This window comes from Oncorhynchus keta, chromosome 36 (assembly GCF_023373465.1).
Source record: "Oncorhynchus keta strain PuntledgeMale-10-30-2019 chromosome 36, Oket_V2, whole genome shotgun sequence".
NCBI lineage: Eukaryota > Metazoa > Chordata > Actinopteri > Salmoniformes > Salmonidae > Oncorhynchus > Oncorhynchus keta.
Window position 1 is genome coordinate 11,388,041 of NC_068456.1, and position 16,822 is coordinate 11,404,862.

General features: G+C 45.4%; 1 protein-coding gene across 1 annotated transcript; it reads right to left on the reverse strand.

The window, feature by feature from the left end:
- Nucleotides 1-208: 208 nt before the first annotated feature.
- On the reverse strand, nt 209-14,404 carry LOC118369622 (myozenin-1-like). Its single transcript, XM_035754138.2, has 6 exons — nt 14,237-14,404; nt 4,925-5,018; nt 2,190-2,377; nt 1,711-1,924; nt 1,355-1,535; nt 209-1,127 (listed from the first exon to the last, which is right to left on the reverse strand). The coding sequence occupies exons 2-6, from the start codon at nt 5,007-5,009 to the stop codon at nt 890-892; spliced, it is 906 nt and encodes a 301-aa protein (XP_035610031.1). The 5' UTR covers nt 5,010-5,018; nt 14,237-14,404; the 3' UTR covers nt 209-889.
- Between the last annotated feature and the right edge of the window lie 2,418 nt (nt 14,405-16,822).

Consider the following 16,822-nt stretch of genomic DNA (forward strand, 5'->3'; position numbering starts at 1 on the left):
TTTCACATTTTGAAGGTGTTTGTCACAGGTAAAGTTCCTTTGAAATTCATCCCTGTTACATCACTGTCTTCCATCAAGTGAATTACACCGTGGGGCCCTAAAGAGGGTCCCACACGTTAGACTGGCCTCCTGTCTATTCGTTCCACTGAAGATTATAGTCAGTCTTACACTGTACACATGCGAGATACAAAGAATAACAGATGCAAACTACAATTGGGAAAAAGTTTATTAGGGAGAAAACGTGGGTGATGCAGTAGAACATCACTCAACAGAAATTAACACACCTCACCTCATGCTTATTGCATGCGTCCTAGGATGGGTTGGATTTGCAGGGGCTTGACAAAGCTGTCAAAAGTGAACGCGGCATAGAAACACAGAAAAAAAACACAGAAATACAGTAAAAGCCATGATGGTAGAAGGCTAGAAGCTAAATGAACAACTTGTGGCTGTCCTGATGAGCAATGAGACACATCAACATGCTGAAAAGCGAAACAATACTCAAACTCTCCGTTGTGTTTACCTGTTCTCCTCATGGACATATGTTATGTTGCTGCTTTGTGAATAAGCTACACACTTGTAGTGTGATTGCGCAATACACTATGCTTCTTAAATGAATCATCAGGATAAAAGAAGTGTAAACATAAATCAGAGTTATGGTAGTCTATTGTGTTTACTTTGTCTCCTTCTCTCTCTCTCTGTCTAAATTAAAGAGCCCAATATTGAGCTGTGTGGTTCGTTTCATACACACTTTCCTATTAATTCATTCAACCCAAGGAAAAGCTGACTGCATCCCAAACCTTTAAAAAAAAAGTTATGGTTTTTGTTTATGTAATTGTATATATTCGTGCGTGGTCTTTATCTGCACATCTGGGTCTGTGGGGCATGCTATTCACAGGTCGTCAGTCTCCCCATCGAAGGGCATGGTGTCCAACTCGATGTGGATGCTGCTGGGCTCACCGCTCCCCACCCAGCCTATAGGAGTGCGGTTGAAGGAGGGTCGAGCGCCAATCTCTTGCTGGTATACTACAGCCAGTTCAGGCTCATCATGGGCCACCTCATGGGTGTCTGGCAGCTGGAAGGTCATGAGCTGAGAGGCCTTATCAAAGCCCCCAAACGGTGTAGCACTCCTAAGACAGATAAAGTGATGGGCAACAAAGGAATATCAGACTAATACGTTAAATGAATCTTCTATGGCAACTTCTGTACATGTGTGTCACAGACATGGATGGACAATACAAAGAGTCTGAGTTTGAGCGTAAATGGGTGGGCTCCATTACTTCATACTCTCTTCAAATATATATATATTTTTTAGATGCTATGGAGTCAACCAAGCAACGCATAGAGGGGACTGTACCTGTTGAAGGACTTGAACTTGGGCAGATCATGGTGGGCATGGGGGCCTGGCATATGATATCTCATGCTGGATGTCAGCTCCTGGTTGCCCTTCATGGCCTTTTCCCATGGTGATACGTATGAGGGGACAAAATCATGCCTCTTCTTGGCCTTGTCTAAGGCCACTTCTACTCCATGACTACCTGTAGGAAGAAAACAGGAAACCAGATATTCTATCACATGATGTTCAAGCCTCTTTGGAATAAATCTCCAGGAAAAGTCAAGTCAGGCTAAATCTGATATATTGATTGCACTGCACTACCTTAATTCCAAAATCACTTGTTCTAATCTCGTGAGTTGATATGAGCGGATACTGACCATGACCATGTTCTCCTGGAGCAACATCATCGTGATGTCCATGGTGTCCATGCTCATGATCATGCTCATGTCCCTGACCATGACCATAACCATGCCCATCTTTGCCTGGTTTGGGAGGGGGCACAGGAGGGCCTGCCTTTTTTTCCACCATGTGGCCATTAGCGTCCAACATCATTGTGCCACCCAGGCTGGGGACCAACTTCTGGAAGTTCTCCTGAAATGAAACACACAAGTAAGACAAGCTTCCATCCTGGGTGGTTGTTGAGATATACATTGATAGCCTCAACATTGTGATTATTTCCCTATCTATCCATGGGTTGTACTTCCTTCCCTCATCCATTGCCAATTTTCACTGCAATTGTTTTACATCAAAGCTCTTTGGACAGAATTTCTACATGAACTATATATAATACTAACATGTATTATTGTTATATCAAGTTTTTAATTTTGACTTGGATGATTGACCTCCTTTTTCTTACCATAGACTCGCTGCTGAAGAGGTCAGGGTTATTCTCATATATGAACTTCTCAACACGCTTCTGTCTCCTCTGGAACATCTTGGAGCCCTTGTTGGTGAAGAGGTTCAGCTCCTCCAGCATGGTGTCCTTGGGAGTCTTGATCTTCGTCCCCAGGTCAAACTCTGACGCCTCAGGCTCTGACTCATACTCTGCAGATGAGAAATGTTCACACTGTCTATTCATTTCTCCTGTCGTTTCTCGACATTATACTGTATGAACATACTGTATAAGGCTCTATTCCATTAAACTTATTTATCCAGGTTTCTGGGATAAATCAAAAACATAATGATTCTGGTTCAGCAATTGTTCAAACTTGGATTATTGGACTCAACAATGTCTGCAGTGTGATACAAAAATACACTCATACACGCAATGTATCTCCCTATGCAGAAAGAATCTTACCTGTGGTTTGAATTGGCTCTGCGGTTTGCTTAGCATTGTTTGAATGAATGTTAAAGTACTTTGCGTGCATCATCTTTCATCTAGAAAACACATCTGTGTGGGTGTGAGGTGATCTCTACATCTCAGCAGAAATTACAGTCAGTGCAGATGGTTGCCTAGGAGGGGGATGCTCTCAGATTCTTGGTATCATTACGGTGGAAAATTCATAAATCTCTCTGCCCAAAGATGAACTGGCTGTTCTTCAACAATGTGGCTGTTGAAGGAGAGAGAGCAGAGAACAGCTCATCCCCGAGTTTGGGCCTGACTCTGACTGAGGCTTTATGGCTTTATGAGGTAAGGCCTGAGTCGTTTTCATGTCTGTGTTGTCTATATTTGTTCTGTTCTCGGTGCTTATGATCCATTGGTCAGAAGTCACAGGGTGTTGAAACAGAGAGGATGGGTGAAGGGAGAAAGTCTTCAATCTGTAACACTGCACAGGGAAGACGTTCCACAACAATTCTAAAGCTCTGGAGCACAGTATAATAATACAATACGTATATATCAGTAGGCTATAGTACTAATATAATACATATGTGTCTTTTATACTTTTTTTGTAGTAGCCTGATCATTCTTTGCTTTGTTCTTTATCTATCTATCTATCTATCTATCTATCTATCTATCTATCTATCTATCTATCTATCTATCTATCTATCTATCTATCTATCTATGGTAAGCTCTTATGTCAAATGTTCTCTGTGTGTAAAAAAACCAAACAGGTTTTCAGATAGCAGCTGATTATTTACATAGCACCATCAGGCCTTAGAACTTTGTTATGAGAACATTCATCCCACACTGTTTTGACTAAGCACATCCTCTCAACATGACATCCTTTTAGTTCCTGCTAAGAAGTTCTTGCCACCCTTTTCCATTGCAGGAACTGTCACTAGATAAACACGCATCAACTCTGATTAAATTTGATGGATTTAATCATTTCGCATTCCTGTTTGTTTTCCTGGCAATAAATTCTGCAGTTCAAAAGGACTATGCTTGCGTCTCAATGACTTTTGTGCCATTGCGATTTTGCAATGTTTGACAGTACCATTTTTATGTTGACTTTAAAAGTCAACACTAGTCATGTGATTCAAATTTCATTTCTGACTATTTCCGTTATAAGCTACAACAGACGTGGCTTCTCTGGTGGAGGTTAATACGTTTGAATGCCGAAGCTAGCTGGCACTGCCACAAATTCATCAAATCTGATTTTAAATCTAACCCTAACCTTAAAAGGGGCAATGCAGTTAAAAATGTGATTTTATGTAAATATCTTCAAATGTTTTTCTAACGCCCACATGATCAGACCGAGCATTTCACAGGTCAAAGGAGTCTCAGGGAAATACATGATCAAAAATATATTGTGGAGTTATTTTCCTTAAATAAACACACACGGTGATTTATTAGACATGCAGTGATGATTTCCAAATAAAATGACAAAGATTGCATGGGAACTTTAACCCCAAACTTAATCACACTTCTTACAAATATACTTAACCCTAACCTTAAATTAATTTCATAACTTTTTACAATATAGTCTCTTTGGACTTTGCAGCTGGCCCATCTTGTGAAAATTCGCTCAGTTCTGCGTTAAGGACTAGATTTATCTCAATAAACATGAACCTGCTGTTAAAACACAGCTTTCTGCTTAGGCCTTATTGCTACATCTGTCAGGACACTTAACACAAAAAAATATGAAGTGCACAGCACAACTGAAGTGAAAGGGCAGCACAAATTTACACTTTACTGATGTCAACGGAGACTACTATATCTACTTGCACACAGATCTGGAGCACTTAATGGATGGAGAGGAAAAACACCTGTCATAATTTTCATTAAAAATCATCATGCCATCGCTGTTTAATGAAGCATGGATCCTAACAGCTGAGAGGGAGGGGAGAGTAAACCATTACTGCGATGATTATAAAGGACAGATCGTATTTGTGCTGTGAAATACAGGAGATAAATGTTTGTGTGTGTGACAGGGCGCTAGTCATTAGGACATGTTAAGTGTATCCATGTGGAGGAACCTCTTTGACAAGTGTCCCCCTGCCCGCCCTCTCGGTTTACCAATTAGTTCATTATGTTACTCTTGATAATACCACAGGCTCATATTGATAAATGTTACTGAGCAGAATTGAATGTATGGTACTGTGCGGTCTCTCACATAACTTTGGGAGATCTCTTTTTTTTATGATATGTGAGCAATGTACCTTTGTACATGCAATGTGTTGTGTTTATGAGCTCACATGTTCGTGCCTTACCATCTTGAGTGACATGTGACAGGTCAGTGATGATCTTAGAGGGCTTTTTCCGCTTGTTAGGTGGGGCAGGTGTTCCATGAGGCATGACTGCAGACTGAGAACACATGTAAACAGGAAGTTAGAAAAGGTCACAGAACATACCAAGCTACTGTATAATATGTCTGGATTTAGCTTATATATATATACAGTACCAGTCAAAAGTTTGAACACACCTACTCATTCTCCATTGTAGAATAATAGTGATGATATCAAAACTATGAAATAACACATATGGAATCATTTAGTAACCAAAAAAGTGTTAAACAAATCAAAATATATGTTATATTTGAGATTCTTCAAAGAAGCCACCCTTTGCCTTGATGACAGCTTTGCACACTCCTGACATTCTCTCAACCAGTTTCACGAGGTAGTCACCTGGAATGCATTTCAATTAACAGGTGTGCCTTGTTAAATCAATCAGTTGTGTTGTGACAAGGGAGGGGTGGTATACAGAAGATAGCCCTATTTGGTAAAAGACCAAGTTCATATTATGGCAAGAACGGTCAAATAAGCAAAGAGAAAGGACAGTCCATCATTACTTTAAGACATGGTCAGTCATTCCGGAACATTTCAAGAACTTTGAAAGTTTCTTCAAGTGCAGTCGCAAAACCACCAAGCGCTATGATGAAATGAAGACCCAGAGTTACCTCTGCTGCAGAGGATAAGTTCATTAGAGGTAACTGCAGATTGCAGCCCAAATAAATTCTTCACAGAGTTCAAGTAACAGACACATCTCCATCTCAACATCAACCATCAACTGTTTACATTTACATTTAAGTCATTTAGCAGACGCTCTTATCCAGAGCGACTTACAAATTGGTGCATTCACCTTATGACATCCAGTGGAACAGCCACTTTACAATAGTGCATCTAAATCTTTTAAGGGGGGTGAGAAGGATTACTTTATCCTATCCTAGGTATTCCTTAAAGAGGTGGGGTTTCAGGTGTCTCCGGAAGGTGGTGATTGACTCCGCTGTCCTGGCGTCGTGAGGGAGTGTGTTCCACCATTGGGGGCCAGAGCAGCGAACAGTTTTGACTGGGCTGAGCGGGAACTGTACTTCCTCAGTGGTAGGGAGGCGAGCAGGCCAGAGGTGGATGAACGCAGTGCCCTTGTTTGGGTGTAGGGCCTGATCAGAGCCTGGAGGTACTGAGGTGCCGTTCCCCTCACAGCTCCGTAGGCAAGCACCATGGTCTTGTAGCGGATGCGAGCTTCAACTGGAAGCCAGTGGAGAGAGCGGAGGAGCGGGGTGACGTGAGAGAACTTGGGAAGGTTGAACACCAGACGGGCTGCGGCGCAGGCACAGGCAGGGAGCCCAGCCAACAGCGAGTTGCAGTAATCCAGACGGGAGATGACAAGTGCCTGGATTAGGACCTGCGCCGCTTCCTGTGTGAGGCAGGGTCGTACTCTGCGGATGTTGTAGAGCATGAACCTACAGGAACGGGCCACCGCCTCTGTTCAGAGGATACTGCATGAATCATGCCTTCATGGTCAAATTGCTGCAAAGAACCCACTACTAAAGGATACCAATAATAAAAAGAGACTTGCTTGGGCCAAGAAACTCGAGAAATGGACATTAGACTGGTGGAAATCTGTCCTTTGGTCTGATGAGTCCAAATTTGAGATTTTTGGTCCCAACCGCCGTGTCATTGTGAGATGCAGTGTAGGTGAACAGATGATCTCCGCATGTGTAGTTTCCATCGTGAAGCATGGAGGACAACGTGTGATGGTGTGGAGGTGCTTTGCTGGTGACACAGTCTTTAATTTATTTAGAATTCAAGGCACACTTAACCAGCATGGCTACCACAGCATTCTGCAGTGATACGCCATCCCATCTGGCTTGCGCTTTGTGGGACTATCATTTGTTTTTCAACAGGACAATGACCCAAAACACACCTCCAGGCTGTGTAAGGGCTATTTCACCACCAAGAAGGAGAGTGATGAAGTGCTGCATCAGATGACCTGGTCTCCACAATCACCCGACCTCAACCCAATTGAGATGGTCTGGGATGAGTTGGACCATAGAGTGAAGCAAAAGCAGCCAACAAGTACTCAGCATATGTGGGAACTCCTTCAAGACTGTTGGAAAAGCATTCCAGGTGGAGCTGGTTGAGACAATAACAAGAGTGTGCAAAGCTTTCATCAAGGCAAAGGGTGGCTACTTTGAAGAGTCTCAAATTGTCACGAATCCCGCTTCCTGAGTCTGTGTTTGCCTGTGTTTCTGTCCTGGAGTGTGTTTCCGGTGTCCTGGAACGCACCCTGTCTGGTTGCCGGGCGAATTAGCTTGTTGGGAGATCGATGTTCACCCGCACCTGTATCCCATCAGTAATCTGCACACCTGTCCTGATCATCACCTCTCCCCTTCAAAAGCTCTGACCTGACATCCATTCCCTGCCGGATCGTTAGCCATGAACAGTATGTTGTGCCATAGTATCAGCCTCAAGTTGGATAGAATTTGTTTTGTTGTTTTTTACGTATTGCTTGCCTTAAACTTACCTCCGTTTGTTCTGTCTTCAGTTACTCACCCGGATCATTTACCCCATTCCCGCCTGGTCGTCGGAGGATTCCGCTACCCCATTGGATCCACCTATTTACTCCCATCAACTCACCACTGCTGCCCGCTACGCCACCTGGATATATCTACCCATTCACTTGTAAATAAATACTCACCTTCTTCCTACTCTCCTTGTCCTGGTCTGCTTCTGGGTTCGATTTTGAAAGAACGTGACAGAACGATCCGGCCAAGGATGAACCCAGCGGACCTGGACTCCGTTTGCCATGCCATTACCCAGCAGGGGAAGACATTGGGACAACACAAGACGGCGCTACAGGAGATAGCGGGTTCAATCCAGAACTTATCTGCTAGCTTGACACAAATCCAGGATCAGCTCAGTTTGCCGGCGATTCATTCACCACCTGTTTCACCCATTTCACCTGCCGTGTCTGGTGCGGTTTCCTTCCGTGGGCCCAAGGTTCCGACACCGGAGAAGTACGAGGGAGATCTGGGAGGATGCCGTTAATTTCTTTTACAGTGTGGGTTAGTTTTTGATCTGCAGCCCTACTCTTACACCACAGATAAGGCTAGGATAGCTTTTGTTATTGAGCTGCTGCGTGGTAGAGCTCTGGAATGGGCTTCAGCTGTTTGGGAACGACGGGACACATGCATGACGTCATACCAGGGTTTCACGGCAGATATGAGAAAGCTTTTTGACCATCCAGTCCAAGGTAAGTACGCAGCTAAACGTTTGTTCTCTCTTCGCCAAGGAGCTCGCAGTGTGGCAGACTTTGTGATAGAATTCAGGACATTGGCTGTGGAGAGTGGTTGGAATGAGGAATCACTACAAGCAGTTTTTTACCAGGGGTTGTCGGAGCAACTCAAGGACGAGCTGATCTCCTATCCAGAGCCTAGTGACCTAGATAGTTTGGTCACCTTAGCTATTCGGGTAGATAATAGAGTCCGAGAGAGAAGGAGGGAGAAGCAGTGGGGTCCATCTAATCAATCTGAGACTCGGTTACCATTCGGGTCAGGAAGTGGACCAGAACGGGTTGATCATTTTCCCTCACACGGGATTAGTGGAGGAGTCCTGCCGCCAGATCCTGAACCTATGCAAGTGGGGCGGCACGGGTTAACTAAGGACGAGCGCCAACGTAGACGTGAGACCAACAGCTGCCTCTACTGTGGTAGCTCGGGACATTACATCTCCGTTTGTCCTCAGCGCCCGTTAAACTGCTCGGCTCGTTAAGTTTGGGAGGTTTGTTAGCGAGCCAGTTTCAACCTCTCAAGAGCCCTGTCAGACCTCGTTTTCCTGCTACCCTCATAAATAAGAATCAGAGTTTAGCGATTTAACGCTTTCATCGATTCAGGTGCCGATGACAGCTTCATTGATGCCGACTTAGTGGAACAGCTGGGGCTTTCCAAGGAGCAATTACCGGAAGCCATTGAAGCAACCACTCTGAACGGCAGTAGTCTGGCACGGATCACTATGAGGACTGAACCGGTTAAGATGTTGTTGTCGGGGAATCATTCGGAGGTTATTTCTTTTTTCATTTTGCCTTCCCCCCCCGCCCCATGTTCCTCTGGTTCTTGGATACCCCTGGCTAAGAGAACACAATCCTTCGTTCGATTGGGTGACTGGTAAGGTAACTAGTTGGAGCATTGAGTGCCATGCTAACTGCCTCAGGACTACCTGTTCTCATGCTGTCCCCAGTCGGGTCAGTGAGTCTGCTCCTCCTGATTTGTCCCTGGTTCCTGAAACATATCACGAGTTGGGTGAGGTATTCAGTAAGCAGAAAGCTCAGTCACTTCCTCCCCACCAACATTATGATTGTACAATTAAGCTGTTCGCTGGAGCTGCCTTTCCCAAGGGACGGTTATACAGTATTTCTCGACCTGAGTGGGAAGCCCTGGAGACCTACATAAAGGAGTCTCTTGCTGCAGGTCTCATTCGTCCCTCGTCATCACCCCTGGGAGCTGGATTTTTTTTTGTGAGTAAGAAGGATGGCTCTCTTCGACCGTGTATTGATTATCGGGGGTTGAATGATATTACGGTCAAGAACAAGTACCCCTTGCCCTTGATGAGCTCCGCTTTCGATTCTTTACAGGGTGCTACTGTGTTTACGAAGCTTGATCTAAGCAATGCGTATCATCTGGTTCGGATCAAAGAGGGGGATGAGTGGTTGACTGGATTCAATACACCTATGGGACATTTCGAGTACCAGGTGATGCCGTTTGGACTTTCCAACGCTCCAGCAGTGTTCCAAAGTTTGGTGAATGACGTGCTGAGGGATATGATCGGTCTGTTTGTGTTCGTTTACCTGGATGACATCCTGATTTTCTCCAAGGAGCTTTCCAGCCACATACAGCATGTTAAGCAGGTCCTGCAGCGGTTATTGGAGAACCGTCTGTTTGTGAAGGCAGAGAAGTGTGATTTTCACGCCCACACTACATCCTTCCTCGGGTATATCATCTCCAGGGGTGAGATCAAGATGGACCAAGAGAAGCTTCGGGCGGTTTGGGATTGAGCCCGGCCCGGTACGAGATTGCAGCCCCAGAGATTCCTGGGATTTGCGAACTTCTATCGGAGGTCTATCCGTGATTACAGCCGGGTGGCCGCCCCTTTAACTGCTCTGACGTCTTGCAGAATTTTCTGTTGGACTCCTGAGGCAGACCGAGCATTTCTGAACTTGAAGAGCCGATTCACCAACGCATCAATTCTCTCTCAACCTGACACTTCCCGTCAGTTTGTTGTTGAGGTGGACGCGTCTGATGTGGGGGTGGGCGCCATCCTGTCCCAGCGTAGCTCCACTGACGGTAAACTCCATCCCTGCGCCTTCTACTCTTGTCGTCTTTCACCAGCTGAGAGAAACTACGATGTGGGTAACCGGGAGCTTCTCGCTGTGAAGCTTGCCTTGGAGGAGTGGCGTCACTGGTTGGAGGGAGCGGCGCAACCGTTTGTGGTCTGGACTGACCACAAGAATCTGGCTTACGTGCAATCGGCTAAACGTCTCAACTCCCGTCAGGCCAGGTGGGCTTTGTTTTTTGGACGCTTCAATTTTTCCCTGACGTTCCGACCTGGGTCGAAGAACGGCAAAGCGGACGCCTTGTCCCGGATGTTCTCCAAGACGGATGAGAGTGGGGCCAAGACTGAGACGATTCTTTCCCAGAACCTTGTCGTGGGAGCCGTTACATGGAGGATTGAGGAGGATGTGATGGCGGCCCTTCGGACGCAGCCCGGCCCCGGTTACGGTCCGGTCGGTTGTTCGTGCCTGAGTCGGTCCGTTCTGCTGTTCTTCAGTGGTCCCACGCCAGCAAGATGGCTTGTCACCCTGGCGTTGCTCGGACTATGGCGCTACTGCGCAGACGATTTTGGTGGCCTGCCATGGGAGAAGATACCCGGAGGTTTGTTGCCGCATGTCCTGTTTGTGCTCAGAACAAAAGTACCAATCGGCCCAGCTCTGGGCTTCTTCACCCCCTACCTATTCCTCTGCGACCTTGGTCGCATCTGGCCCTGGATTTTGTCACGGGATTGCTCACTTCTGTTGGGAACACGGTCATTCTGACCATTGTGGACAGATTCAGCAAGTTTGCTCATTTTGTCCCTCTCTCCAAGCTTCCATCTGCCACGGAGACGTCCGAGATCCTGGTTAGGAGGTTTTCAGGGTCCACGGATTGCCCAGTGACATTGTTTCTGACCGTGGTCCTCAGTTTACCTCTGCTGTCTGGAGATCCTTCTGTTTGGCCACTGGAGCTACAGTCAGTCTCACTTCTGGATTTCACCCACAATCTAATGGTCAGGCGGAGAGCCAACCAGAAGATGGAGTCCACGCTGCATTGTCTTGTCTCCTCTGATCCCATCTCTTGGTCATCTCAATTACCCTGGGTCGAGTATGCCCATAATACCCTTCCTTCATCTGCCACTGGGATGTCCCCTTCCAATGCCTGTACGGATACCAACCTCCCTTGTTTCCTTCTCAGGAGAGGGATCTTACGGTTCCTTCTGTCCAGGCCCACATTTGTCGTTGCCACCGGACCTGGCATCGGGCCAGGAAGGTCCTCCTTAGAGTTTCTGACCGGTATCAGATCCAGGCGAATCGTCGCCGTATTCCTGCTCCCGCTTATACCAATGGCGATAAGGTTTGGTTGGCTACACGGGATCTTCCTCTATGGACTGAGTCGAGGAAACTGTCACCAAAGTTCATTGGTCCGTTTGTGGTGGAGAGAATCATTAACCCTGTTGTGGTCCGACTCAAATTGCCGGCTAAGCTTCGAGTACACCCCACTTTCATGTCTCCTGCCTCAAGCCGGTTCTCCTCAGTCCTCTGTTGCCCCCTCCTCCTCGTCCTCCTCCTCCTCGGATGATCGGAGGTGGTCCTACCTACACGGTGCGCCGCATAATGGATTCCAGATGGCGGGGTCGAGGTTTCCAATATCTCGTGGATTGGGAAGGATATGGTCCAGAGGAGAGGAGTTGGATTCCTCTGCGTCAGATCCTTGATGACGACCTGCTTCGTGACTTCTACCGCCTCCACCCTGGCGTTCCAGGTAGTCCGCCCGGTGGCGTTCATCGGAGGGGGGGTACTGTCACGAATCCCGCTTCCTGAGTCTGTGTTTGCCTGTGTTTCTGTCCTGGAGTGTGTTTACAGACCAGTATCCCTTCTTTCTTTTCTCTCCAAAACTCTCTGTGTCCTGGAACGCACCCTGTCTGGTTGCCGGGCAAGACTAGTCAGCTTGTTGGGAGATCGATGTTCACCCGCACCTGTATCCCATCAGTAATCTGGTGGCACACCTGTCCCCAGGGCTGATCATCACCTCTCCCCTTCAAAGCTCTGACCTGACATCCATTCCCCTGCATTGATGCAGAGCCATGAACAGTATGTTGTGTCCATAGTATCAGCCTCAAGTTGGATAGAATTTGTTTTGTTGTTTTTCCTACGTATTGCATGCCTTAAACTTACCTCCGTTTGTTCTGTCTTCAGTTACTCACCCGGATCATTTACCCCATTCCCGCCTGGGCCTCAGCCTGTGCCATTAAACCCCTACAACTCATCCAGAGGATTCCGTCTACCCCATTGGATCCACCTATTTACTCCCATCAACTCACCACCGCTGCCCGCTACGCCACCTGGATATATCTACCCATTCACATTCACTTGTAAATAAATACTCACCTTCTTCCTACTCTCCTTGTCCTGGTCTGCTTCTGGGTTTGATTTTGAAAGAACGTGACACAAATATAACATACATTTGGATTTGTTTAACACTTTTTTTTGGTTACTACATGATTCCATGTGTTATTTCATAGTTTTGATGTCTTCACTATTATTCTACAATGTATAAAATATATATTTTTAAGAAAAACCTTTGAATGAGTGGGTGTGTCCAAATGTTTGACTGGTACTGTATATATATGTGTATATAGTCTCTGTAGCCACTCAATAGCAGAAAAAAAATTGTGGAAAGGCAGCACAGAGAGAGGAGATCGGGGATTGGAGTCCCTCTAGTGATAATCTCTAACCATTGCACTATGTTGGGACCCACACTTATGAGGCCTAGCGTCTGAGGGCATGAACAACACGTGCAGACTGCACCCTGCTCCTTTTCCAAGTTCAGAGTGGGTTCAGATCCATAACATTTCCCGAGCCAACAGATGTCCGTGAGAACATATAGCCCACTAAGTTTCTGTTTTGTTTGGTCTGACAACTCTAGAAATGAGAAAGGTTTAACACAGAGTATACTGTATGCCTACAGTGGTTTACAGTAAACACATTCCTCTTCATGAGCTGATGAGCACACACTACCAAGACTTTCAGATAAATCCAATTTTCAGTAAACACATCGATCCAATTTGATGGATACTATGAACATGGCTGTAATCATAGATTCTTAAAGTATGTAGAAATCTGACACAGGAACTCTGTAGTCTAGGTTGCTAGGTGAAGCTTGAAGACATGGAAGATCTCAGTTGGGATACAGTACAAGCACCACACCACCCAGCATGTTTATGTCTCACAGAGCCCCTTTCTATATACTGTAGTTCTCCTTTCAGCCATACTGTTCTGTATCTACTGAGAGTCTGCAGCTTCTTGAAGACCCACTCTGTGGCAAACTTCGCATCACATCGACTGACTGTAACCTAATCCACCAGAGCTATTTTCAGCCAAGACCTTTTAGCGGCGAGTAGTGGCGTCAGTGTACTATCAGATGTGTGAGACGCAATGGACACTCATATACAAACACATACACATTGGCACAATTGTCAAGAGAATGATCTAATCTGCCCAAAATTAAAATGAAGATGTTGAGGGGTGATAGGTGGGTGGATTGGAGAAGGGATTGTGGGGGAGGACTTTGTAAATCCCCTGTAAAAGTATCACCAGCTGAGGACCCCAGCACTCAGGTTTCACCTCCCCAGCTGGGTATTCCAGGCTTTGCACACCATATAAAATGTGCTGTTGGACAAAGGGGAGCAGTCAGCACATTCTCTCAGAGCCTGCCTGCGTCTTTGAGTGATGGGCAAATTCTAAAAATGTTCAATGAACATCAAGATCACTTCACCATGCCTTCAAAAGCACTTTATATCCCATAAATGAATAAATAATGCCTTCCTTATTGAGTCATGGTCTTCAAACATAATTTCAATTCTCAAGTGCAGTTCTTTTTGAATGCTATAGGTGAAGATTTTGCACAACTGTCTTTGCTTTCCAGTTTGCCGTTGACGGCCAAGTCATGCATGCAATTGGTTAGTAAAATCAAGCTGATGGCATGAACCACTCACCCAGTTTTTTAAAATCCTTATGTTCAAGGAGGTCTAGTAATACCAGTAGGAGATGAAGGCTGCAGGTTAATCTTAATCAGAAGTTTACAAATCCCAGGGTGCCTCTGACCTGTGGCTGGACTCAGATCCCAGGGAGTGTGAAATCCACCCTGAGCTTGGATGGAAGATCTTTGAGGGGGGGCTGGAGGGAGGGGGGTTGAGGTTGGGGTAAAAGTAAAAGTAAAAGTGGGGGATGAGGGGTGAAAGTGCTGATGGGGCTATCAAGAGATGGTCCGGGGGGCCTATATATAGAACCGGTGCAGGGTGAGGGGGGAGTCTAAACTTAGTTATAATAGAGCCTCAAAGGACGGAGGAGTGTCTGAGGGTGTGATTTGGGGTTGGCGTCATTGGTTTGCCCATTTTCCCCTTCATTAATTAACTCCAACCTTCCAATAGATTATCAGTTTTCTGTCAGGCAGAGGCGTCCTTGCTGTTCTATGGTATTCGTGGTCATATAGCCTCCTAAACCAAAGTGGGTGCTGATTTGTTGGCTCAGACAAATCCACAGCTCTCTCCATGGCTTAATGGCTGAACGTTTTTTAATATATGTGCCTGTTAGTGTTATTCGATCCATACATTAGACCAGGGTGTGATATTTTGTAGATTGGTTACTTTACATACTCAATTCATAGATAATTTCAAGTTCTCCCATTTAAGCATGTCTGTACAAATCTGTACTCCATATCACAGTGAAAGCCGGGGTGATGTAGCCTACTGTAGGGAAAAAAATCAGGCCAAAAGGAAGAGTGAAGAACAAAATTCAAAGTGAAGAGTGCCATCACACATCTCACCCACACATTGCTATTTGCTCTTTGTGATGATTCATTTCACAGTCATTGTCACAGCTTCTCTCTCCCCTGTGTGCTCACTAGAAGAGAAGTGAGTCAAATGTACCATTTGCACCTTGCCTCTTCATTTGAAACATTTCCATTAGTAAGGGAGGTTAACAGTGACTCAGGAGGCCTACATTTTTAACCTTGACATCTACCCTTGCGGCTTGCAGTGCTTCACTGTTAGCACCAGGAGCTTGTCTACTAAGATTGAAGGACGGGTTATGTTGTGTTATGGTGAATTGTTGTGTTACAGGAAACAAATCAATTAATCACAAATAAAAACTGCTGGCATAATATACTGTATTTCCCAGCTCATAATAGATATCCGTTATTCATTTCCCACTGTTCTCATTTATATCTCAAAACCTCACCCTCTGCATTGGACCCAGTAATGTTTTTTTCTGCACTCAACATTTCAGCCTTGGAATATCCGTCACAGATATAGACTACTACTGTAATACTACTGTTATACCATTTCCTCATATCATAATATTATTTACAAAATTCTACCCAATTGTGATCTTGTCTCATCGCTGCAACTCCCCAACGGGCTCGGGAGAGGCAAAGGTCGAGTAATGCGTCCTCTGAAACATGACCCGCCAAACCGCACTTCTTAACACCCGCCCGCTTAACCCGGAAGCCAGCTGCACCAAAGTGTTGGAGGAAACACCGTTCAACTGACGACTGAGGTTATCCTGCAGGTACCCGGCCCACCACAAGGAGTCGCTAGAGCGCGATGAGCCAATTAAAGCCCCCCCCCCCTGGCCAAAACCTCCCATAACCCGGACGACGCTGGGCCAATTGTGCTCTGGCCCAATGGGACTTCCGGTCATGGCCAGTTGTAACACAGCCTGGGATCGAACCCGGGTCTGTAGTGATGCCTCAAGAACTGCAATGCAGTGCCTTAGACCGCTGCACCACTTGGGAGGCCTCCTCATATCATATTCTGACTGGAATGTAAAAATGAGTAGCCATAAATACTTTCTGGATATTACCAGCCCTATATATAGGTGGCAAATGGAAATGATGCCAGCTAAATGTCTCCACCAGACTGTCTGTTTTTTAGCATATAATGTATGGGTTTGTAGTACCCTTCACCAATAAGTTGTGACCTAGTGCTAAGGGGTTTCAGAATCAGTTGAAAAATACAGCCCATAGCACCATCATGTGGTGCATGGTTGTCAGGATTTCACTGTTACATGTATGTGCATTCACTAGTTTACATATTGTGGAAATAGAGATTGAGCGGATATAATTTAGTATTTTTGATATCCTACTATTAGACCATGATAACATTCTTAGGGACAGTTTCCTGGCACAGATTAAGCGTAGTCCTTGACTAAAAAGCATGCTCAATGGAAATTCTATATCACTGTCAAATGTTTGGTCCACAACTGGGCTTAATCTGTGTCAGAGAAACTGTCCTCATATGTTTAACTCACTAATAGAATCAATATGTTATTGGCAGACAACCTGGGAAAAGGAAAGCTCTATTTAAAATCAAATCTAATTTTATTTGTCACGTGCTGAATAAAACAGGTGTCGACTTAACCGTGAAATGCTTGCTTACGAGCCCTTCCCAACGATACAGGGACAAATAGTAACATAGGAGGAACAAAAGACACAAGAACGGAGTTATATACAGGGATTACCAGTACCAGATCAATGTGTATGTACATTAAGGTAGGGTATAGTGAAAAGGCATCAGGATAGA

Coding starts and splice junctions, on each gene's coding strand:
- LOC118369622 (XM_035754138.2), bottom strand. CDS start 5,009: ATGCCTCATGGAACACCTGCCCCACCTAACAAGCGGAAAAAGCCCTCT. Junction 2,378..4,924: donor GTCACATGTCACTCAAGATG/GTAAGGCACGAA, acceptor TCTCATCTGCAG/AGTATGAGTCAGAGCCTGAG. Junction 1,128..1,354: donor AAGTTCAAGTCCTTCAACAG/GTACAGTCCCCT, acceptor TATCTGTCTTAG/GAGTGCTACACCGTTTGGGG.